The sequence below is a fragment of the Halichoeres trimaculatus genome, unplaced genomic scaffold (genome assembly GCF_033239565.1).
Source record: "Halichoeres trimaculatus isolate MK-OKI-2021-1 unplaced genomic scaffold, fHalTri1.1 fHalTri1_scaffold_3, whole genome shotgun sequence".
Classification (NCBI taxonomy): Eukaryota; Metazoa; Chordata; class Actinopteri; order Labriformes; family Labridae; genus Halichoeres; species Halichoeres trimaculatus.
The window spans coordinates 30,211,372-30,236,865 of NW_027437181.1; the positions used below are offsets into that span (position 1 = coordinate 30,211,372).

General features: G+C 38.0%; 1 protein-coding gene across 1 annotated transcript; it reads right to left on the minus strand.

Moving 5' to 3' along the window:
* Window positions 1–24,918, minus strand: pepd (peptidase D). The gene is made up of 15 exons (XM_074665575.1): window positions 24,843–24,918; window positions 22,807–22,990; window positions 20,527–20,654; window positions 18,811–18,874; window positions 16,084–16,131; window positions 15,754–15,815; window positions 13,386–13,430; window positions 10,877–10,952; window positions 8,125–8,171; window positions 7,512–7,580; window positions 5,853–5,930; window positions 5,595–5,743; window positions 2,802–2,986; window positions 776–967; window positions 1–469 (listed from the first exon to the last, which is right to left on the minus strand). The coding sequence occupies exons 1-15, from the start codon at window positions 24,857–24,859 to the stop codon at window positions 344–346; spliced, it is 1,470 nt and encodes a 489-aa protein (XP_074521676.1). The 5' UTR covers window positions 24,860–24,918; the 3' UTR covers window positions 1–343.
* Between the last annotated feature and the right edge of the window lie 576 nt (window positions 24,919–25,494).

Consider the following 25,494-nt stretch of genomic DNA (forward strand, 5'->3'; position numbering starts at 1 on the left):
TTTAATTTCCAGCACATTCCACATCAGCGTCTACAAAAGAGAAAAATGATTGAAGAATAACAAAACTTTAAAAATTCAAAAATAGATTTATTTCCAGGAGGCACAGAAATTAATATTTTTCATGTACTTCAAGTTAAAGTTTGTCCCTTTAAGTGAGCGTTACACAACTTTCAAAGCATAATGAAATTTTCTTTTTAAAACTTTGTGATTTTGTTCACTGTTGTTTTGATTCTGCAGCATAATAAAAATCTTGATGATCTGTTTTATGAGTGAGCGAGAAAGACTGAGAAGGTGTGTTTTACTGAAGAATAATCTTTGTTCTTTACAACAAACTTCTGGCTGACTACACTGGGCTGAAGAGTTTGGCAGGTTTAGCCATGAAAGCTTCAATCTCCTCCACAGTGCGAGGGACGCAAGTCAGCAGCTCGATACCGTCATGTGTCACCGCGATGTCATCTTCAATACGAACCTGCACACGGGACAGACACACACGCATTTACACATCTATCACTGTTCCTGAAGTGTCAGTTTTAATAACCTGTCAACAACTGAAATCTGGAACAGGTCAAAACACCATTATTTGTGTGATGTGCGTTTTTAAGATAAAGCAGAATCTGATTTCAAAAAATGCAGCAGAACGTGCTTGCTGTACTGACCATAAAACAGAATAAAATGCTTTTGTGTTCTCAGTATCTCATCCCTTCCACAACTCCATCACATTTCATCCGTCCTCTGTTTAACAAAGTGTAAAAGAAACTACACAGGACAGACTCACCCCTCCAAAGCCCCGGAAGCGAGCCAGCACTTGGTTGTTGATGAAGCAGCTCTGTGCAGGGTTTGCCAGGGCCTGGTTCAGCAGGTGGTTGATGAAGTAAATGCCAGGCTCCACCGTGAGGACCATCCGCTCCTGCACCAGGCGGCCCATCCGAAGACTCCTCAGCCCAGGTTCATCTATACGCTCAATGCCCTGCACAATGGTACACTTTAAGAAAACTACAAACACATTCACAAAAATATTTCACTGTAGTTTCTCTTCAGATGTAAGCATTTAGCAAACACCTTTTCATATCAGGTTAAACTCTCCAGAGCACAGGGAATAAAGGGGGGTGCCTGCTGGAAGGCTATAGCCCAGCAAATAATTCACTTGGCTGAAATATTCTAAACTTTTTTTTTCCAGGTCTTGCATCAAAAAGTAAGACATCACAAGTCGACAAGACCACAAAAAAAAAACAAAAAAACAAAAACAAAATCTGACCCAGTTTTTTTCCTTGTTAAGGTATTTTATTAGACCTTATATAGGACACATTCACCTAAACCAGGGGGTCTGCAACCTTTACTATCAAAAGAGCCATTTTTCCCCCTCGCCCAGCAGAGAAATGCGGTCCGGAGCCATGAAACATAACACAATTGTGACATTTTATAAGTTTTATTCTCTGTCTGATTTTACCCGTTATAACCGAAGAAAACCCCAAAAAGAAGTGTAGCGTCTAGGCCTACTTTGAAATAAATAGATTCATCATTAAAATATGTAGGCTTATTTGAGTCCTTTCAATATTTGTGTAAAATCAATCAAAAATAAACCAGCCCACTTTAATCTATCTATCTATCTATCTATCTATCTATCTATCTATCTATCTATCTATCTATCTATCTATCTATCTATCTATCTATCTATCTATCTATCTATCTATCTATCTATCTATCTATCTATCTATCGATCGATTGATTGATGGATAGAATAAAACACATAGTGGCTCTAAATAAAATCAAAATAAACAAAAAAAAACAATAAAAAGGAATGAGATTAAGAGATAACTTTTATTTTTAAGATTTTCTTTGTCAAGGCCAGAGGGAGGAGGCTAGGGGCCACTTGTGGCTCCAGAGCCACAGGTTGCAGACCCCTGACCTAAAAAGTCCAGAAAAACCTGGATACTGAGTCAAAAAGAAGGTCAATTTTTTTCAAACAAGAGTTGAGTTTGTTGAAAAAATAATATTTTAACTAGAAAATATAAAGTAATATTTTTCGTACCTTATTGGCAGATTCTTTTGAAAGTAGCTAAGATCTCTTATCACTTGTCTTACTTTAAAATAAGACAGTGTTTACAGAATTGTCTAGTGAATATGCCTTTTATTAAGTCAAATAAGATTTTTTTGCCTAGAAATATGAAAAGAAGTTACCTTTTCATTTTTTTTGTTACATTTTGCAGTGTATGGCTTGACAGTTTCATTTGTTTATGTTTCAGTCTTCAAAGCCTAGTGCATCAAACATTTTGACTCAGAAAGGATGAAAAAAGTTTCTGGCTCAGACTTCTCCTCCTTCACTTCCTCTCCCTGTCAAACTGAAACTAACCAGTGCTGCAGTTTGTCATGTCTCCACGCAGGAGTGAGGTGCACCATATTTCAGTTTCATAAGAAGCTTCACACTGACACAATCTGTTGGTCAGTGGTCAGTGGTCAGCACTTGGCCTGAAGCTTCAGTGGGTTAAATGTTGTCAGTGTGTAGCTGACAGAAACTCTTCAGCCATGACCTGAAACTGTCTGCGTTCAGAGTTCAAACCAAACCCGTCACCTTCCTCTCTCCTCTGACCTCAGCCTCCACTCGTTCCTGCAGAGCGGCCCCTTTTGTTCCTGCTCTCACTTCTTCACACATGCTCTCTGGATTACTGATGACACATCAACACTAGAGGAACAGGGCTGTGTTTTTTTCTTCTTCTAAAGCCAGGACACTCTGAGTATGACTGAACTTACTCAAAGTTAGTTGTAATGTAGTCAGTGTAAGAGTGAAAGTCTCTGGTCTCTACCTCAGGGTATCCCCCGACATCGTGCACATCAATGCCCAGCAGGTGTCCCAGGCCGTGGGGCATGAAGATGGAGCCCAGGTGGACTCTCAACATGTCGTCCACACTGCCGGTCAGGATGCCAATCTTCACCAGCTCCTCCAGGTGGACCCGGTCGGCCAAGCGGTGCATGTCAGTCCACTTCACACCTAAGACACAAAGATTTTGAAAAATACTGACCAATCAACAGCCTTGATGATGGAGCTCTGAGCTGATTAAAGATGAAGGGAGACCTTAAACCTTTTTTTTTTATCTATATGACTCCACACATGAAACATACTAATGAAAGCTTTTGGTAATGCCGCACTGAAACCATCGTTCCACAGAAATAACAGAGTAATGGGGCTTTTATACTACTACTTCCTTAGCTCTCTGTTAGATCACATTAAGGCTGAAGTGAAAATAGAATCGCTAACACCGTGATATACGTCACCAGCATGCATCTGTGCCTTTAATTAATTTCACTGAATAAACAGGTGTTAAAGCAGTCAGCTCCATCCTGCCCTGGTAATGTGAGAGGGATATTTTCAGCCTTAATTTGCTCATTCACACCTGATGTGTTTTCTTCTCCTGCCAGGTTTTTTCTTTCAGCTGCAGCGTGTTGAATTATGTCTGCAGTTTGAAGTTTTTCTTCACATTTTTGTGCTGTTTGAGTTTGGGAGACACTAAAATGTGGTGACAGGAGACTTGTTCATGTTTGTGATTGGTGATACTCTTCAAAGAGCAATGCTTTCATGTGAACATGGCAACCCAACTTCAACTAATCTGCAAAACCTGAGAACACACAAATCCTCAAGGTAATAGACAGAATAGATGGAAAGAAATAAAATAAGAATAAATAGAATGAAATAATAATTCAAAATAAAAATAGAAAAATGAAGATGAAACACAGTTAAAACTTCTGATTTTAACCAAACTAGTTTACTGGCTTTTCAGGACTTTTACTCCTAAAGTTTCTTTTTTTATTTAAAAGAGCCAGGGGACAATAGGGTCAACTATGGTGGCTCTGAAGTGCAAAACACAACAAAAAACAGAAAACATGACAATAAAAAGGAAAAAAAAAGTGTATTACATTTCAGGGTCACCATATTTCTCAAAAATATTGGGTCAACCTTCACATCATTGTGTCACTTGCGCACATTGAAACAGGAGTTTGAACAAGTTGCAAATGCTTTGGGACATCCATGCAAATGATTATGTCCAATTCTCTGCTGTTTTCCACATTATCCTTTTCCTTTTTTCATGTTGATCAAAATGGATTATCATGGGTCTCTGTTGAATAGTTTCGTCCCCCACAACATTTAATCATTAGCTCAACGCAAGTCTTTACATGCAAAAAGGTTGAACAAGTTATCATAGTAAGTCAAGCATCTTTCCACACATTTCCATGAGACTTTTTTTTCTAAATCTGTCTGGATTGGTAAATTGCTCCCTGGTCATTTTTGACTTTCTCTAACAAATGGAAATGAGTGAAGCATCACATCAACCATTGATCAACCAGTTTTCTGAAACAGCTCCAAGGTTTATCTCATGAACCATCAACTGGTAAGTATGCATGTGTACTTTCCTCTGTATACAAGTGTGAAGGGTGCAGCCAAAAGCTGAGACAACAACTGTGTCCTCAGTCATTCAGACTTTTTATGGACAGAGAAGATCTTTGTTGTGATGTGGATGAGAATTTGTGGCCCAGCAAACAGGAACATAAGGAGATGTAGGAAGACTGAACTGACCTGTAATTCCCACAGCACAACATGAACAGTTTTCCCTAAAGAGACTGATCTATGTTCACATTTCTACTTTAGTTTATAGTTTTTCTTTCTCTGTGCTAGGCAGCGCCTTCTTCTCCCTTCTGTATCAATGATGGGGCCAGTCAACAAATTACAGCACAAACAGTGAAAAAGAAAATGTGAATTTTGTCCAGTCTTTTGTAATCAATCTCCCATCAAAACTTTAGGCATAGTTAACATCAGAACGTCCTTCCAGAGTAAACTGTTAAACTGACAACATGACTCAGCAATTTGACTGTCCTATCCATACACAGTTACACAAGGACTCGTCATTCTGATGCACTGACACGTTCACTGACACAGAAATATACTTTTGAGAGATGAACTAAGAATTTTGAGAGAGACTGGCTTTTGTAGGTAATCCATGGTGTTTTGATATTTGTACAAACTGTTTTGAGAAATGCACTTACTCTTTTGCAAATGGCGAGGATGATTCAAGAAATGTACTAAAGTGACTGAGAAAAACTGAAAAATCAAGCTGCTACCTCTGGTCTAAGATTATGAGACAATACGAAAGTGCTGATTCTGCTGTTTCTCCAGCGTCCGCTTGAGGCTGGCTCCAGAAGTACCAGAGGTCACATACACACCAAGAGAGAAAAAGCTGTTTTTCCCAGCAGAAATAAACCAACTAACAGCCTGGTTCAAAAGACGTCTCCGGTCTGAGTCGCTAACTTTACTATTAGCACACACTGTATGGGGGGTGAATTTTTTTCTAACTCGATTTGCATAAGAAAAAACGTTTCAGAAACAGTCAGGTGACGTTGGGGAGACTGTGTCCATTAATTACTCAGTCTATGAATCAAATGTGACAAAAATTATGCAAAAAAAACCAGAATTTACAAAAAAACAATTCAAGCGAAGAGTCATGCATATAACACACACACTTTATCCTGCAGTGGCTTACTGTATAGTTTGAGGCTAACATTCACTGTGATTCATTGGAGCGCTACATGGTCAAAATGATAATGACCTGGTCTGATGGCGGCCATGACAGCTCTGGAGGACTTGAGCACAGCCTCGTAGATGGCCCTCTGGTCTGCGGTGAACTTGCCGTTGGCTGGGAAGGAGCAGGTGATGTCAGAGGAGTAACAGTAGTACTCTCCTCCCATGTCAAACAGACTGCAGGGGAAAAACACCACCGGTTCAGTCAAACTTCTCGCACAGCAGCACTGTGATCGTATCTGACGTGTTTTCAAGCTGATCCCTGTTAATACAGGGGAATACTAACCACATGTCTCCATCTGTGATCGTCTTGTCATTAGGAGCTCCAGCATGGCCGTAGTGGAGGACAGAGGCGTTGTGTCCCCTGTTTGTCAGTAAATTACACATGTGAATCAAAAATACAGACGACTCAAGTCTTCTGACAATTTATCATGTTTTTTCTTTTAAGGACAGACACAGCGCTCCTTTGGCGATGATGTGTTGACCACATTCTGTTTTCAGGATCTTAATTAAACCAGGAGGAATATAACGTGTGTCCACCGACCACTTATCCCCAAGACACACTCATTACATGTGGCCTTTAATACAAAAGGCCAGAACAAGATTATGATAATGTGTGATTTAATTACAAAAATTCCTCAAACAAAATAAGGCTGCCACCTGACAGTTACCTGGCAACAATGAGGAACAGGATTAAGTCTTTTCAGCAGCATGTTTGGGACAGATACTCTGGTTACTGCAGGTTAAATTAATGTTAAAGCTTTTTATTTCATAAATTAAAATATCCTATCATTGCAGGCATGGAATATGCTGATTATATAAGTCATTTTTATACAGGGTGATAGAATAAGCACTTATCACTTACTGTATCATGCTTTGGTATTCTATTCTGCACCTTACATTTATTTTATACATTTATAAATTTAAAGTGACCAATTAACCTGATGAGCATGTTTTTGGACTTAGGGAGGAAGCTGGAGTACCCGGAGAGAACCCACGCATGCACAGGGAGAACATGCAAACTCCACACAGGAAGACCCACCAGCTGAGGTGGGAATTTGAACCAGTGACCTTCTTGCTGTGAGGCTGCAGTGCTAACCGTTGTGCCACCATGCAGCCACCTATTCTGCTCCATTCTATGCTTTTCTATTCAATTCTGTTCTAGAGTAAAGCTGTAACTTCTCTTCTTTAGAGGCTACGTAAACAAACATGCACAGGCGCCATATTTGTAATACTAAAAATATCCAATGTTTAGTGCCCTACAACAATAAATGGTGTGATTAATTAACAAATACTTAAGTATTCATGTAATACAAAGTGCAAATTATGTTTTTTTGTTGATCGGCTGTTTTTTTTGTTTTTTTAATATTCTGCACCAGTAATGCAACATTTTTTGTCCTTGATCCAAAAGAAATCCAAAGCTGAACTTTCACATCAACAAACTAACTCTACAGTCACTGTACTCTGAGGGTTGTTGATGGCTAACTTTAGCTTTAGCTTCTGTCCAACTGCATCTACATGATGTTAAAGTGTGGCCCCTATTGTAAAACTTAACACCATTGGAAAAGTAAAATGCTTGCTGCTTGAAATAGCTTTGCTTGTTTACTCAAACTAACTTTATTCAACCATTGTGCAAAATGTGTATGTTGTTTAATGTGAAATCTATTATCAGTGAAATGATGACTTTGCAGATCATATCTGCATGATGTCTTTTACAGTATACTTTTATATTGTTGTCTTTTTAAACTTTTCATTCTATTTTGTTTTTAACCCCCAACATTCAGTCAATCTGCTTTTCTGAAGCACAGGTCTACAAAACACTTTGCAGCTCTGCACATCACTTCCTCTGCTTTTCTTTCTAATCCTTCTCTCTATGCTGGCGTTGTCATCACAAAGCTTTCGAGGTGCACACATCAGCAATCCACCAGTTAAACATTGGCCTTACGTTCCGCAGATACAGGTGTATGAAGTGTGGCGCATCCCTCCCTTCTTGTAGCAATAGTGCTGGAAGAGGCTGAAAAACAGAAGACACTGGTGAGGAAAAAAAAGGCTGAAACATTTCAGCGCAGAGATTACAGGAGGTGATAATTAACTGAAAGACTTATGCTGCCCTCTTCCTGACTCTGTGCTTTTTAAGAATTCATCCAGCGGTTCTTTAATCATCACACAGTCAAACACATCAAACGCTGTGAGAGATGACAAGGTCACACTTCCTGGATCTTCTCAGGAATGAAAGGCTAATCAGTGTGAGCGACAGCTGCTGCGACATAAGATTTATAAAAAAAATTTTTTACAGTGAAACAATTTTAGATGAGGAAAACTCAGTTTTATTACAGCTCGGGTCATTATCAGCACTAGCTGATACGATAACTAGCTCTTGTTTTTCATGAAGACAAACATGAGGTAAAAACAGAAGAAGTCTGATCTTGAACCTACAGAAACCTCCAAACCTACGTAACTGATTTTTTTATAGCGGTTTAATATTCTGGGTTTAAAATAAAAAGCTTTATCAAGTTACAAAAACTATAATTAGTAGAAAGAACACACATACTGCTCACCTTTCCATTTCATATTCCTTCTGTCCCGGTCTGACATGCTTCATGACCTACAGAGGAAGAGGAGGGAGCATATGCAACAAGAGAATAAATGAATAAATCTGCACATATGTTCAACATTTAACTCAATGTGTACAAAAATAAGACTTCATCAGAAAGAAACCTTATGCATTTTGACTTAACTGTGTATTTCTTTTTAACACTAATACCACTGCTGAGCCCTTTAAACAGCCTAAGTCTTTATCTTCTCCCCTATTTAGATTTTCTATTTGGGGAAAAAAAAAATCAAGAGAACTAAAGTGGCTTTAACTGAAGACTTGTTATTTACTTTCAAACATTAGTCATTTCATTGACTCAACCTTGAACACAGCTTATAGTAAGCTTGTTTAGTTTGAAAAACTGCCTTTGTGCTGATTTCAACACCAATTCCAACAGTTGATAACTATTAAAAAAAAAAAAAAAACAGATTTGTTTCAGAGTTTGGTGAGTCCACCGCAGTCGAGCGAAGGAGGGGGTGACAGTCTTACTGCAGCAGCAGTTGGGGTTGATGATGTTTTTCAACCCCAAAAGACTAAGGTTCTGCTTTTTGGTTTGATTAGACGCATAGTTGCTGATTTTTTAGAAGATGTGATTCCCCTTTGTGAAAAATTATTGTGTTTCATTTTGTTTCCTCTTTTAAACCGTCCAGTAAATTCAGCAAACCTTAATAGTGACTGAAAACTAAAAGTCTTTGCAGAGTGATTTAATACCTGCTGGCCCATAACTCAAACCTTAATATGACTTACTATATGATCCATGTTTGTTTTGCAGTGATTAGTTAACGTGATGAGACGAGACTTGGACATAATAGAATCTATGTGACTTTAGAGCAGTTTAGATAAGCTCAAATATTATTGAGTTTGGTTGTTCACAGAATTAGGTTTATCACCTCAACAACAATCATCTGTTTTCTACTCAAAGGTAGTGTTTCAAATGAGATTTTCTGTGTTGTGGTCTACAACATGTTGTTGGTGGTTTTATTAATTCTTTACAGTAAACTCAAAATCTTCAGTCAAACTTACAGATTTGCATAATTGTTTTTGAGGCCTTATCGTAGATTTTTTTCCCTTCTTCCTTTTTCCTATGTGAAGTTAATGTTCTTTGCTTCATTACAGACCAACACCTGGGCGTTTCCCTCAGGTCAGCAGGATTTAAGCAAACTAGAAATAAAAAGTGAAAAACAATGGGTCTCAATAATCAGCCATGCTCAAGAAACTTGTTCTTAAAACCCAAAGATGCATTTTATTAGGTATCTATAACTGACTCAAGTTTTCTTATCCAGGCTTAATTCTAAGCTTAGAAGACAATCTAAGAATATTAAAAAGCACTCTTAAATGCTGATATGCTTAAGCCCACTTATTTGATATTAAATTTTCCTTCCTTTGGCACCATTATACTATGTAAAAAATGTGAATTAATGACTTCAAAGTTTTCTTTTTTATTTTATTTTTGCTATCAGCAGCAAAATGTACAAGTATATGAGAATGTCGGTATAGTAAAAACTAAGCACTGATGTAAACTTTTGGAAATATAAGGGTCACTTTTTTTTTTACCAGGTTAAGATATGATATCATTTACATATGAATCAAATATTAAAAATCTTTCTTTATGTACAAAATTACATAACAACAAGATATAGTCTTCAGTGTGTGCAGTAATATATGGTGAAAAGATGAGATAATATTAACCAACCATGTAAAGAACAGCAGCTTGTACAGAAAAAAGTTCTGTCAAACCATAACACAAAGAAATGATTATGGTCAGCATGTTTGTCCTGTTTGAGTCAGCTGTCCTCTTAAATTTGACACTGCACCCTTTTTTAGGATTTGGTGGAACAGCTTTGTCTGAGGTTAGCTCTGCATTTCTGTGAGCCCTCTATGGACAACTGATACCATAACATTAATTTTTTTTTCTATCAACTACTTGCAACACTTAAAACCAAAACCTGATCAGCTGTTTTCTGTTTGCTTTTCCATTTTCGATGTCTCTCCACTTCTCTTTTTTTAATCCTGAGTCAACTCTCTTTGTGCACACAACACTGAAGTCTCATGTCCCTCCATATGAGGACATGACATTCATCAGCTTCAGAGCAGCTTCACAGTCTGCCTCAGCCTCTCTAAACTTTTCCTGAAAACAAACTAAGGTAAAATCTTAATAATATAAGATATTTAATGAGGCTCAGTCAAAATAGCCTCTGGGCTCTGTCGATTTAAAGAAACATTTCTTGATTTTACTGCACATTAACAGAAAAAATGTACCTTACTTTAGGGACACATGGGTGAAAACACAACTCTGAAAGTCTTTTAATGGCACTTGTAAAGGAAACTGTATTGACCGTTCATGGTCAGGGATTTCAGAGGAGAGATATATGTGAGAGGTTAACTGCTCCTCAACCCCCGAAGACGTTATTCATGGTGATAAAGTGCAATCCTGTGCAGAAGTAAAATATTGCTTTAATGTTACAGCTTATTGGTCAAAGGCTATCTCTGTTAACGGCCAGCCTCCGAGCTGCTGGATGAAGTTTAAATCGATAGCGCTTAAACAGTTTACGGCCTTAGAGGAGCCTGACATCTTGAATCCTTTGGGCGAGTTTTAAACTCAATAAGCTGCTTGATACTTTGGCTGTTTTGTTCCATGCTCTGACCTTCTCTTTTAATTCCTCTATTTTATTGGTGAAATCTCAAAACAAACCCCTGCAGACCCTGGCTGCTCTTACCATTTTATGGGCCTCACTGGAGATCCTGTTGGTGTAGCGCAAGACCTCCAGCTCCATGTCGGTCTTAATCAGACGGCTGAAGACAAAGAAAGAAAGAAGTGAGATATCATCTGTGTTACTGAGCTCCTTAAAGTACAACACTACCAAAGCAGAGCTCAATGAATGTAAAGTGTATCCGCATGAGGAGTTTAAAGATGTCCATCTTTCAGTCCGTATTTTGATAGATGAAACAGGAACAATTCTGAGCTCATCTTTACGATATAAATGTAAACCGACCTGATCAAAATCTTAAGACCAGTTGAAAAATTGCAAAAATTTACCTTTTGCACATTTGGATCTTAATGAGGTTTAAAGTAGAGCTACAATATGCAAAAGCAAGAAGGGGGAGTGCAACAAAAAGCACTTTGAGAAAGTAATTTATTGAAAACAACAAGTAAACTAAAATAGACTGTTTATCAGCTGATCAAAAGTTTAAGACCATTGCTCAAAAAGTTGTAAAAAAAAATTCTCCAAACCAGAACAAAAGTTTTTCTCAGTAGGACACAGTAATGAGTAGCTCAACTGTTGTTTTTGTTAATCACTTCAAAAATTTGTTTGGACATGCTTGATGCGAGTGTTTCCAGGAAGCTTTTGGGAACATGCTCCAAGTGGTGAAGATGGCTTCATGAAGGGCATCAGCTGTCTGGAACTGACGGCCATTTTTATAAACTTCCCTCGCCATCCATCTCCATATGTTCTCTGTTGGATTTAAATCAGGGGAACATGTGGGATGGTCCAAAGAGCGATGTTATTCTCCCTGAAGAAGTCCTTCATCAAACCAGCATTGTGACCTGCAGCGCTGTCCTGTTGAAAAACCAGCTGTTCCCACACAGACCAGGGCCCTCAGTCATGAAGGACGCCCGCTGCAACATCTGCACGTAACCAGCTGCCATTTGACCACCCTGCACCACCTGAAGCTCCAGTGTTTACTGAATGAAAAAGGCCCAGATCATGATGGACCCCCTCCACTGTGCCGGGTAGAAAACATCTCAGGTGGGATCTCCTCGTCATGACAGTAACGTTGGAGCCATCTGGACTGTCATGGTTACATTTTTTCCCATCAGAGAATAAAACTTTTCTTTCAATGTCTCATGTTTGATGTTGCGTTGAAGGAGGAGGAGAAGAGGAGGTCTTTGAATTTGTTTTTGTTTTTAAAACCCTTTTCCTGCAGATGTGGTCTGATGGTTGTTGCGCTGCAGTCAGCACTAATAAGGGCCTTAATTTGGGTTGAGGATCGCCCTTTGTCTTGATGGACAGCCAATCGGATCCTCCGGTTCAGTGCAGGTGTAATTTTTTTGGGTCTACCACTTGACTTTTTTGTTGCATAATGCTCAGAATCTTTCAGAAAATGTAGAATGACTGTCTTACTGTGTCCAACCTCAGCAGCAATGGCACGCTGCGAGAGGCCTTGCTTATGCAGCGTGCGATCCGACCACGTTCAAGAAGAGACAGCTTCTTAACTTTAGCCATCAGGAAGGCATGACCGTGTGAATGTCTGACAGAAAATGAACATTTTGAGCAGATTTTGGCTTTGATAGCCTGTGGTCTTAAACTTTTGATCAGGCGATAAACAACCTACTTCATTTTTTTTTTATTACAAGTTCCACATGTTTTTTGTTACACTCCCCCTTCTTGCTTTTGCATATTGTAGCTATACTTAAACCCTCATTAAGGTCTCAATGTGCAAAATGCATATTCTAGCAATTTTTCAACTGGTCTTAAGATTTTGATCAAGTCTGTATAACAAGAGATGACTTGGAGAGCAAACACATCCCACTCCTTTCCATGATTTCCAAGAGAACTCAGACAAATGAAGCCTGTTGTCTCCCAAAGCTCATTTCTGCTTCAGAGCTGCATAAAAATCTTTCTAAATACATCCAGTGTCATTTTTCATTCAGGCAAAATCAGAACATTATCGCCTGCTAATTATTTCTCATCCCTCACCTTGCTTGCAAGGTTCAATACGGAAGAGTATTAATGGTTACCAAAACAACAGAGGCAGAAAAATATGATAAGCATTGGTGACCGTAGCTAACAGGAATGATACAGTATAAAAAAAGAAAAACAGCCCATTAAAGCAGAGCTGTGCAAGCTGTGCAGGGACGAGGGGGCAGAGGGGTTCAATCAAGTCCTTCTCCCCGGGAGGTGTGCCTGAAAAGCATTTCTCCTTATTTGAGAAAATATCAATTCATCTGGAGGGTGCAGACTAATGCTGAGCACAACCAGGCGAGCACGGAGTTCATTACCTCTGTGCAGCCTGACTCCTGATTCTGAGAGTGAAGAAAAACACATCAGAGCAGAGCTGCTGCTTTGGATCGCACGCTTACAATTACTTGACAGGTGGATGTAATTGTTTTGGTTTGTGAGTTAAAAAGGGAACTTAATAATGAGAAAGATCCTGTGTTGAGTCCCTATTTTCATTTTCAATGGGCTGACTGATTGAAATATTAAACATATTCAAATTACCTACCATTCAACGATGACGGGGTGCAAGAAAATGTTGTTCACTGTGAAGCTGGAACAGAGAAAAACATTGACGGCAAAATTAATATCAAAGAAGCTTTGATGAGAGTTTAACAAGATTGTTTTTCCTCATCTTCTGACTCAAATTATCATTGTTTTTTAACTTGAGTCGGTGTGTAAGAATGAAAGGATACAGTTCAGGGTTACTGTCACACATTACACTTCACATGTGACAAGTGACACAGGTTTTTCTAAATAAAAAGTTTCAGTTTGATTATGATTACAACATTTGATTTGATTTTCCTGTTTTTGCACTGCTAGTCAAGGCATAGGATGACTTAAAGTAACAGATTTCATAAACCTTTTGGTTTTTATTTACCAATATTATTCTCATGGTTGTTATACGATGAATCACCTTGTTGCCTTTCATGTCTTAAGTGTCAAGATGGTTTAAATGTCATCACCTGGGGTCAGGGCCTCAGACGTAATAAGCCAGTGAGTAACTTAAGTTATATCTCTGATTTAAAGGTCCCATATTGTGCAAAAATCACAAGTCTTTTAGTGAAATTTGTGGGTCTTTGGCTTTCCTCCCAGCCCACAAAATGTGATATTTAATGACAAAACCTGTACTTAGTAGTGCTTGTGAATATAAAACCCTGACCTAAAACAAGCTGTTTGGATTTTGGGGATTTGCAGACGTCAGCGATTCCCTTTTTTGACCAATCAGGACCAAGTCTGACCTGATTGATCCACGGAGCAGATACTCCCTCACCCTCACCCTGCCCACTCCCCTCCCCACTGCTGGAGAGAATGCTGAAGTTGAAGAGCCATCACTGCTTTGTTTTTGGCTGTAAACAGCCACATAGTTCCATGCACAAGCTTCCCATCTCGGAAGAAGACAAGACTAAGTGGCTAGAGTTAATTTATCAAGGAAATGTTCCAGCTACACTCAGTAAAACTGTGCATGTGTGTGCTAGTCACTTCACGGCCGACTGCTTTTCCAACTTTGGACAGTACATCAGAGGGCTAGTGAATAGACTGGTCCTGAATCCAGGCACATTACCAACCATCCACCAACAAACCTCTGACCCTGGAAATGTGAGTATTTTAAATGCTGTGGAGCAGATGTAAGAGCTTTTCCTCAGTGTCCCCCCTGTCTCTGTGTTAGCTCCAGGATGCTAACTTTAGCTGTGGTTAGCCTGTTGTTTTAGCCTGTAATGTTACAGTAAACAAACTTTGCTGTTTTTTAAACATTGTGCACTCGGAGCTCGTGGCGCCACTCTCAGTGACGCTGAAGAGCGGGGCGGTGTCAGCAGTGGCTCATTTACATATGAAGGTCACGCCCACTAAATCAGAGCGTTCTGAACAGAGGGGCTATGAGAGCCTGGAAACAATGCTGCTGTGCTTGATTTATTAGCTTTTTGGACCAAAACATGTTACTACCATTTCATAAAAACATCAATGATCCATATCAAACTGCAGAAAAGGAGCATGATATGGGACCTTTAAATCACTATGTAACAAAATACTTTGCAAGCACAGAAATGAAAACAAACCACAAATAAATGTTGCAATAAAATACCTAAGAAAAGTCAGGACAAAAATAAATCAGTAAAAACAAAACAACTATGAAAACCAGAATTTAACAGCATAGATGAGTTGAGGAAAGGGACAAACAGCAGACCTCCTTTAATTACTTTCTCTGTTCGAATGTCACCAAACTTTCCCATCAGTTTCTACCTGCATTTCTCCAGCCGATCAGTCTCTGCCTGGTGATCTTTAAATATCACTCCTCTGTCTTTCAGAACTATTTTTACACAACCCGCCTCCTCTCCTCTGCAGCCCTGACCTTCACCATTTCCTCTGAGACCTGAATGAAAGTTTCCACCTGCAACCAGACTCTGTGCGGATCTTCACCTGTCTTCATTTTTCTCTCAGCATAATTAAAATGCTTCACACTGATGAAACAAAAATTAGATAAACCTAAACTAACTTTTTGAGTCTACTTCTAGTAGACTCTCCTTAATGAAACACATTTAATGCAAATTATTTTCTCATGCTGGAATAACTTTGTAGATCTTTTCTTTCTTTTCAAATCAGAGTCAGAGAAGAAAAGCTAACATGTTGCAATGTATGCAGTAAAAAAAGAACAAAGCACAGCATTAAAAACTACAGAAGCATTCACAGTAATTGATAACCAAGGAAAAGCAGAAGTATCTGCTTGATTCAATTATTTCAGAATCAGGTTAATGGGCAACACTCATTATGCAAGAGGGTCTGCTGTATCCTTGGTTTATAGAAAGATAAAACACAGCGCCTCCAAAACAAACAAAGGAATAATTATGATAATGCAAAGTGATGCCAATTAAACGTACCGGCTAATTCCTTCAAAGGAGGCTTCACGGCAGATGCTCCCACTATCTGTATTCTGCCCTCGCTGCATGGAGATAGAAACAGAAACACAAAACAAGAACAATGACATCACTGCCAAGCGCTTTGAAATGTCAGAGGATTCATTAATACGGTTTACACCCAGGCTCAAACTTTGTTTTCCAGTAAAACACGAAAAGACTCCAAGTCTGGCTACAGGTGATTACACCTTATATGACACAGAAGTTTATTTATTTATTTAGCTGTATTCAGAGGAACCTTCAGAGCAGGATGAGGGAAATGGCAGCTAAAATGCATGGAGGTAAACAGCATACCAGTGTGAGGAGAACTGCAGGACTCATGTTGGACAGAACATCAGCAATCTGAGGAGAGCAGACAGGGAGTAATTAGACGACAACACGCACAGGTTTTCTTCCTCTGCAGAATAAAGGTCACTCTGGCAGACGCTGTTGAGGCGGCACAGCCTGTCTGCTGCTCTGTGGCGCACTGAATGACAAACCTCGAGCGACTTTATTACTCCTCTGCCAACAGACTAAATGTCAGATAGCACATCCCTGAAATAGCAGATCCTCAGTGTGCGTAGACTGGTGATATTTGATCTTTGTTTTTATTAATAATAACACAGACAATGGTTTCCTGAAAAACTTATTAGACTGTCAAAAAATAAGCATTACTGGTACCCGAAGTCTTCATCGCACCTCCAGTTAAAGACAGAAAATAAGAGGTTTAATACTAAGGAGTACCATGACTACAGTGCAATCTAAAAGTGATTCAAATAACAGATGGATTATTAACCGTAACAGAGAAAGGCTGGAGAACAAAGGGGGAAGCTTAAAAAAATCTGGAAACAGTGCTTAAAAAGAGGAACAAAGTGGACATTTCTGGTTTGGAATGAGGAGGTGTGACTCGTATGCTTACTTGACATTTTCTTAAAATCTCATCAATGATTTAAAAACGTGAAATAAAAAACTCTGCTCATGATAAATCATGAATTTAAATGCCAAATGGATACTCAAATCATCATTTACTGCTACTTCCTTCTGCAAACTGCTGAAATTTACTGTTTGTTTGTGAGCAGGGTTCTGCTTTGAAAAGAGTCTGCAGCGATACTTTTCATGTGAGTGTGTTTGAAATTTAAAAAAACACTCACATTTTCACGACCTAGTTTGGATATGAAAAGAATTATTGTTCTCTCTTGGATCCTTTTGAACAAACGGAAGGATGCTGAACACCAGACTCTGATTTCTTTGTCTTATAACAGAGTTTCTTACATTACATTTCAGCTTATTTAAAGAGGTGGTTGTGACAGAATCTCAACCTGTGACTAATTAGGAAATCTCACACCTCAGGCAGGTGTGGCGGTGTCAACATCCCTGAAATAACATCAGCAGGATGAGTCATCAGGAGGTCGCAGTGTTAGGACAGGAATAAATAAAGAGGGGTTGTGATCGGATAAACACAAACGTGCAGCGAATGTTGGGTTGAAGAAGAGTTGCACATTAATTTCTTTGTAGTGAGAGATTTTTTATTTTATGCCAATGACACAATTTTGATTTGTAAATATACATCCTTTTAAATCAGCTCTACAGCTGTCAGCCCTTTAGGATAGAGATCCCTGAGCATCACTGACACTTATATATACACTTATTGGCATTCGAAAGGGAAGCAGTCATATATATATACATATATATACATATATATACATATATATACATATATATATATAAATATATATATATATATATATATATATATATATATATATATATATATATATATATATATATATATATATGACTGCTTCCCTTTCGAATGCCAATTACAGAAGGTCTGAATTGTAAGCGAGAAAAGGTCAGAAAAATAAGAGAAATAAACTACAAAACCAAGTCAAATATAATCACAAAATAATGTCAAAGTACTTTAAGCCAGATTGTGAGGTATGCTATTTTTGAAGACATGCTCCACACATCAATTGTTGAAAGTTATTCTGTAACTTTTGATAGTAATAACTTATAATTCATAAAAAACTAGAAAAACACTCAGAGAGCGCAGACCTCCACAAAGCATATTGTGATTGTGATGCACCACTTTAGTCCTACTTTAATGTTATACTCCCTTTCAGCAGACTGTCTGCTACAATTTGGTGTTAGTTGCAGGTTTGTACGATAATTTGTTTCCTGACAGTGTTGAAAACTATGATGACCCAGTACATATTTCATATTCTGGATCTTAGTGTTGAGAATATTGCCAGGATCTGGATCCTACTTTTACAACTGTCAGAAATGATCATGACCTTGTCTTGTATTGTTATGCAAAGCAATCTGACCATTTATAGTGGAGTTATATACACATATGGTGAAAACAGCCCTATCTCACAATGATAAAGAATCCTTTAAAAAAAATCCTGGATCTAGAAAGTGATCTGGATCACCGCCAAAATTTAATAATTTCTTTCTTGTCTCATTTTGAACATTTCCTAAAAAATTCATCAAGATTCGTATGTTAATTTTTGAGTTATGTTGTCCACAGACAAACTCTCCAAAAAGACATAACCTCCTTGGCGATTTAATGACTAATTTTCAGTAACCTGTCTATCTTTAGTGCCCATTGATTAAACAATAAGTTTACACTAACAACAATATTAAAGTCATAATTTCATCCAAAGCTTCTACATACCTTCACACAGGCTGCAACATTGAATTTTACACACCCCGTTAGTTCTGTTACACTTTCCATCAGTGTGTTTGAATGTACTTTATCATCATAGATGAGCGTCATGTGACATGAAGTGGTACAGTACTGTTTATAAACTAAAAATGTAAGCGACACCTTCCATCTGAAAAGGTCCCAGCTCAAACTGAGACAGAATCCTTTCCAGGAGTTTCCAGTAAAAAAAATACATATAATGACTTTCACCTTTAAAAACAATTTGTGGAGGTGGTGGTGTCCTTTCCTGTAACTTCATAGCTCAGTGACTTAACACCAGGGTTCACTTACTGCACGGAAAAAGGTCACACTCACACACACACATACAGACTTACATCGCAGGTGTAGTGCACCTCATCCACAGCGTACTTGGTTTTGAAGTGCTCTTTGGGATAGATCCTGTGAACACATGGAAACCAGAGCTGGTGAGGAAAGTAGTAGCGAGTGAGTAAAAACCTGCTCCCTGAACCTGTGGTAGCATCTGACACTTGAGCTGGCGGCCATGTTTATACTGTAGAGCCAACAACACCAAAAACAATATTAAGATGAATAAATGTATATTTGTACTTCTCCATCCTCTTTGAATAGATGCCACTGTTATGATATGTCAGCCTGAGTCATGTCTTTGTATTTTTCACTTTACTGTTTATATAACTTCAAATCAGACAATCACTCACAAAATTATGCTCTGCAATTTATTTTCTCAGATTCCCTGAGAACAAGTTAATTTCAGTTGTTTTTTCATGATCTAAACTTATTTTCTTGCTATCAAGATAAAACAAGTTTTGTTTTCTCCAGTGAAAAGGATGATTTATCTTGTGATGTTGAAAAGAAAACAATGTTTGATTTTCCTGGATAATTTTCTGGTAATCTAAAAATCCAACCAGTAGGTTGATCACTTCAATGAGCCGGATAATGGAGTGTCTAGCTGCCCCTCCACCTCTGCTGACATGATTCAGGTGAGTGCAGCCTATTCATGTGCTTTTTCTTTTTTTTCACTTTTCATGAAATAGCAAACTCTGATATCTCTTTTTCAAGATAACAGAATAAATCAACTTGTTACCTTAAGAAAACAAGATATGTTTTCTGGAAATAATGGAAGAAGTAAGTTGGGCTCTAAAGAAAACTCAAACTGACTTTTTATCTCAAGAAAACTGAAAAATTTAATGTATTAATCATGAGGGCTTCTGTTTAACACAAAACTCAAGTTGTACTTGAAAAGATTTAAATCAGGAGCGTCAATTTTTTACTTAATTAAGTTCAGTATGATCTGGTTTCTCTGGTGATAAAGATGAGTGAATTCACTCCTGAATTAAATTCACTTTTGCACTAAAGGGGCTCTGTCCACTTTTTGATTCTGTCTGAAACAGAAAGAATTGAAGTAACCAAACTGAAGAAGAGAAAACCAAACTAAAAATGCTGATCAAGTAACTCCTGTGTGATTTTTTTTTATATGTCACATGACTAAAAAAGCTGTTCTGAGTTTTATAGACAAGACAAGAGAAACTACGTGACATGGTCAGGAGTCTGCAGGTTATTTCCTCATAATCATGTGAGGCATACATGCAATACCTGCACGCACTTCTTCTTTAATCCACTGAAGTCCTCATGAAATGATTTAAACATTAAACTTAGCATTTGAAATTAAGTAGCGCAAAAAATGTATTGAAGAGTTGCACCGCAAAAGCTGAACTTAAAGCCATTAACAAGTGATGTCACTATTTTCACAACAAGCAGTAAATTATTTTTAATCTCCTGTATGGGACACTTTATAAAGTACTGTTGCAGGGTTTGGCTTCAGAATAGTAAAAACGTCAGGAGTGATTTGGGTGAAACAAAAAAAAAAACCTTAGTGGGAAACAGTTCATAGTGACTTTGTCAATAAATCAACTAACAACAAACACTCCTAAAAACATGATCCATGCTTTGAAAAAGGATGTAACTGTGCATGACTTTGTCAACCCTTTCTTCAGGTTGCAGCCTGCAGCTATGGACCAGCTGGTTCTGATTGTTGGCCGTGTACGCGCTCTTTGAAGATTAGTGTGACTCACTCTCCCATCCAAGTGGCGTAGCTCTCAGGCAGTTTGGGAACAAAAAGGATGGATTTCCCAGAATCCACATCAATGGCTCCATAGCAGTCGGCCTCAGTTACTCCAAAAGCCCAGTGGAAGAAAGACTCCTGCAGAATGGAGAGAAGGAGTCAGAGTATTAGGGAGAGATTATAACACAGAACTAGACGACGGAGATAGATTATTTTATAACACAAGAAATTACTGGATGTTGTCTTTATTGGGAGAAGTAATTAAGGGTGTGTACAGATTCCAATATGACAATAAAACCTTTATTTTAGAGAGTGATTTTTGTTGCATTCATTTAGAAACTAGTGTCGCTGGAAAGAGGGATTTTTCTGCAGGGTGGCTGGCCTGTGTTTTGTGACCAACTGTGCCAGACAGGCTAAGAGCAAACATTTCAGCAGGAGACACCAGAAATGTTTTTCATTGAACTGAGACAGAGTACCCTTTAAGATGAGGGACAATCAACCCACCCTAAATTTGTTTAGAAATTAAGAGTCGTAATAAACTATGTCATGTTTTTTTTAACCAATAAAAATGGGGGTCTGACATTCAACTGCAAAGCAAAAAAAAAGAAAAACAGAGCTCTGTTTTCTCATCCTCCAAGATTTCCACTGATTATTACCCGTGCTGTCCTTGATGCTGCTCTGCAGTATAGACTCCGCTCGGCTGCTCTGATGAATTTTCGTCATTCTGGATTTCACGCTGAGCTTTGTGACGCATTCAAAGTGACGCAAAAGCAGTGAAATCTAAATTTATCGCTCACAGCATGTAGAGGTGAGACACACCTGTAGGAATCTGATCTCATTTGAGTTTCAAACCATCTTGATATGTGGCAAGAACTGAATTTCTTTCTCTCCTGCAAAGACTCTCTAAAATCTATTTGTGTCCAATCTGCTGGAAACTAAATAAAGCTTTCTGTCTGCAGCCTGCAGCAAGATCAGCGAGTAAACTGACAGATGGGGTATGCTGGAGGTGCTCAAAGTCACGGCTTACTTGGATGGATGGGTGAAAGGGATGCATAGAGAGCCATAAGTCAGTATTTGTCCCCACTGGACTTGACTAAATGTCACAATGTTTTTACTTGGTGTCCAAATTGTGAAGCAACCTCTGTCTGGTCTAAAAATAAGAAGCCTTCACCTGACTGCTAAAAACCGCAGATTTCAGTTAAGGCTGGCTGCAGAAACACCAGAAACCATAAACACACCATGTCTAAAAATATGACTTTACAGCATAAATAACTATGTTTAAAGCCTGGTTCAATTCACGAGTTGGGTCTGAAAAGCTCATTTTTAAAATGGAACAAAACTCCAATAGCTCTTAATTAAACTCCCCAGTTATGCTCATAGACTGTATAGAGAGTGGACAGCTTGGCCCAGTCATTTACCATTGCACGGTTTTGAAACCAAAATACCCCCATCACAGGCGCAGCCAGTATAGAAGTTGCGCAGCCAGAGTCTGCGCAGTAAAGACTGTGAGGGATTCTGGGAGAATCTGAGTGGAGCCAGGCGACAAAAATAATTTTTTTTTTTTTTTTCTTTCGAGAGTCTAATCACTTCTTGACTCTACCTCCTGATATATTTTACAATTCCTGAAAAAAATACACAAGAACGGTAGCGGTCAATCATCGTGTAACGTGACATAAAACCTTGCTTTTAACCTCTTATAACTAATGAAAATAAAAACTTTTCAGAAAAAAAGAGGACTTGAATACAAGGCCTCCAAACAATATTTTCAAATCATCACAACAATCAGACGTGGGAAACATTCTTACAAGGTGTATTATTTTTTTAAGTTTGACCACAGCCCATCTGGAATGACTGGAGAGCCAGATTTTTTGATCTATACTGCAGCCAGCCACCAGGAGGAGCAGTTTTTGTGGCGACCTCACTTCGAGCCGAGCAAGCGGACTTTCATTTTATTTTACAGTCTATGGTTTTGCTCATAAAAGCTCATGGATGATCTAACTGTCATCCGTGCCCCTGTAGCTGTCTCTTTGAATCATCCACACTGAAACAAAGTTAGGTTGAGCTCAGTATTTCTAATCTTTATATCTTCTGAAGTACTCAAAAACTACTACTAAAATTTTGTGTCACACAATTGTTTAATCAAAATGTGTAAATCAAACAAAGATGATAACTTGCAACAGAAAGTTTAGGTTTAGGAACCAGGATAGTTTTGTCAACTTCACGACTGAAACTGGTTCTTGATACCCAAACCAACTTAAATATAACGTTTTGTCACCTAGAGACCACGTACCTGCCTGAAGAGCTGGTCTGTGTCCGTGCAGTACCTCTGTGTCTGCTCTCCTCCCTGCAGCAGCACCACCGACTGGGGCACCAGACCATCCTTGGCCTTTAGCCCTTCACACAGACGCCGACGGTTCTCTGCAAACAGGGCAGCAGAGACCCTCAGGGTGTCATTACCCAGCCAGTACACAGCTCTGAAAAAATGGGAGAGCAAGGTTCACAATAACCATTACACAGCAATTCTAAGGTAATAATAAACTGTGTGATATGACGCATCATGAGATCCGTCTGACCAAAGAATACAGAATAACCCTGACAGGTTAAATAATGGAATTAAAGTATCAAGATTTTTATTTTTATTTCAACAGGGACAGAATTATTACATTAAACTAGTTAGGTTGTAATTAAAAAGCCATATCAAAGTTTAATTTCATGTCTGTAATACAAATGTCACAGTAGTAAAACTGTTTTTTTAAATATATTTTTCAAACAGCATAACCAACATGAAGATAAGGCACCCCCTGATTTTGTTTTTGATCTATCTGCAGGTTGTAAGGACTTTGTGGGATCATTTGAGCCTTAAAACGCCACTGAACCACGGCCCAGTCTGTGCCCATTTAGAGTTAGGACATGGATAAAGACAAAGAGAAATCTTTTTCTCTGACACGAAACATAAATAGATCTCAGCCATGGTTTTGTTGATAAGATAATAAAATGCCATATCTGGATCACCCTGGACTGAACCAAAGGTTAATCCATAATAACCTCACAGTAAGTCTGGATCAAGGATTTCTGTATCATTCACTGGTGGATGAGTTGGCAGGTGTAACTGTATCTGTGTGGACAGATAAGAGCCACTCAGGTGTTAAATTATCTTCTTATTGTAGAAAGCCTACACGACTGAGCAACAAGACAATCCAAAAACTTGGCACGAGCCCAGAAAAAAAAGAATGAAAAACCTCTCAAATCTGCTCAAATTCCTAAAAAATATGTCACTGGCTCTACAGATATAAAGCACTGTCAATGTTTTATTGTTAGTGTCAATCTTTGAAGAAAGGGCCAAAGGGCTTAAAATGGATTACATAATCTCAGAGGGTGTGTCTGGTGTTTGTTTCAGACTCACAAGTTGCCTCATGTTTGCTGATAGCTGACAACTTTATGGTTACCTCAGCAGAACCCTCTTTTTTTTTTTTATCTCGGTTGTGTCATAATAACAGAACAGTTTGTTCTAGAAATCACTGCACAATTTTATTTTTCATATCAGTGTATAATTTACCAAAATTAAAGTCAAATAAAGAAGGACTGTTCAGTACTGAGTTTATTTTTAGACAAACATATAGGCTTTTGCATTGTGAACAATGTGCACCTGTGCATTGTTCCAGGGCCATTTATTTAAGTTACCGTCTACATCATTCATATCAAAACATATTATAGTTTTTGGACACAAAACTTCTGCACTGCATACCAGAGCACTGATGGAAAAGAACTAAGCAGATTAAAGTTTCTTGGTGTTTAATATAGAATTTCATACCATAAATTTATTTACAATGGTTTATAGTTTTATATAAGGACACTAATAAAAATTCATATAGATAGAAAGAAAATAAATTAATACTTAAAAATGATTACGACAGCTGGATAAATGCTAACTACGATGATTAAGTGTAGTTCATTCAAAAATCACAACTAGTTGGGATGAATCAGTTTCAGTTTTACCTGATGTAAGAGTGAGTTTTAATGTGTTATTTTTAAGATATTTAACGAAATTTATAAAGCTTTTATCTTGGGTTATAAAAAAGAAAACACACTCATTCAAACCTGAGCTTTAAAAGTTTTTGGCACAAGAAATCCTGAGGCTGACTGTCTACGTAGCATCTTTCTCTGCACCTCTCTGCATCTCTCTCCAGAAGAGCTGACGAGCTCTGCGGAGGAGCATTTTTTCGTTGCTCAAAGAAAAGATATAACAACAAAAAGTATTCAACTTTTCGAAATTTATTTTCTTCTTTTCATTTTCAAAGCACTGTTAGAAATGATGAAACTACTCACTGTGGTGATGCAGCCATGTTGACGTGCTGTTACGGAGTGTCACATGCTGACGGAAGTCACGTGAGTTTGTTTCTGCTTGGGAAACTGGTCAGCTGACACGGCACTATGCTGCGTTCAAGTCAGTGGGACAAAACTACACTCACCGGGCAATGAATGGGCTTTTATCCGCTGTCGTTTACAAAGTGCTGTAGTTGTGGAAAAAGAAAGCATATATAAAAATAAATAAATGAATAAATAAACGTAGATAGATAGATAGATAGATAGATAGATAGATAGATAGATAGATAGATAGATAGATAGATAGATAGATAGATAGATAGATAGATAGATAGATAGATAGATAGATAGATAGATAGATAGATAGATAGTGCAACATGCAAGAAAAATATATTGAAAAATTATTGTGTTCAATGACCTTTAGATAGTAGATTAAAAAAAAACACAAGAGCACTGGATATTCGTGGTAAACTTTTGTGTTGTAATTTATATTTTTAGTTATATATTAAGTTTCTCGCGCATAAAAAAAGATGAAAAACTTAAAATCCTGATACAACAGAGTAGGACGAAGTTGACTACCAACTTGTTAAAGCATTTTCCATCCAATAATATTTATTTATTTATTTGTTTATTTATTTATTTATCTATTTATTTA

Excerpts from the sequence above, each read along its gene's own strand:
- pepd (XM_074665575.1), bottom strand. Across the intron at positions 13,431-15,753 it reads TCCTTTGAAGGAATTAGCCG|CTTCACAGTGAACAACATTT; the intron begins GTACGTTTAATT and ends TCTCTGTTCCAG. Across the intron at positions 7,581-8,124 it reads AAGGAATATGAAATGGAAAG|CCTCTTCCAGCACTATTGCT; the intron begins GTGAGCAGTATG and ends TCTGTTTTTCAG.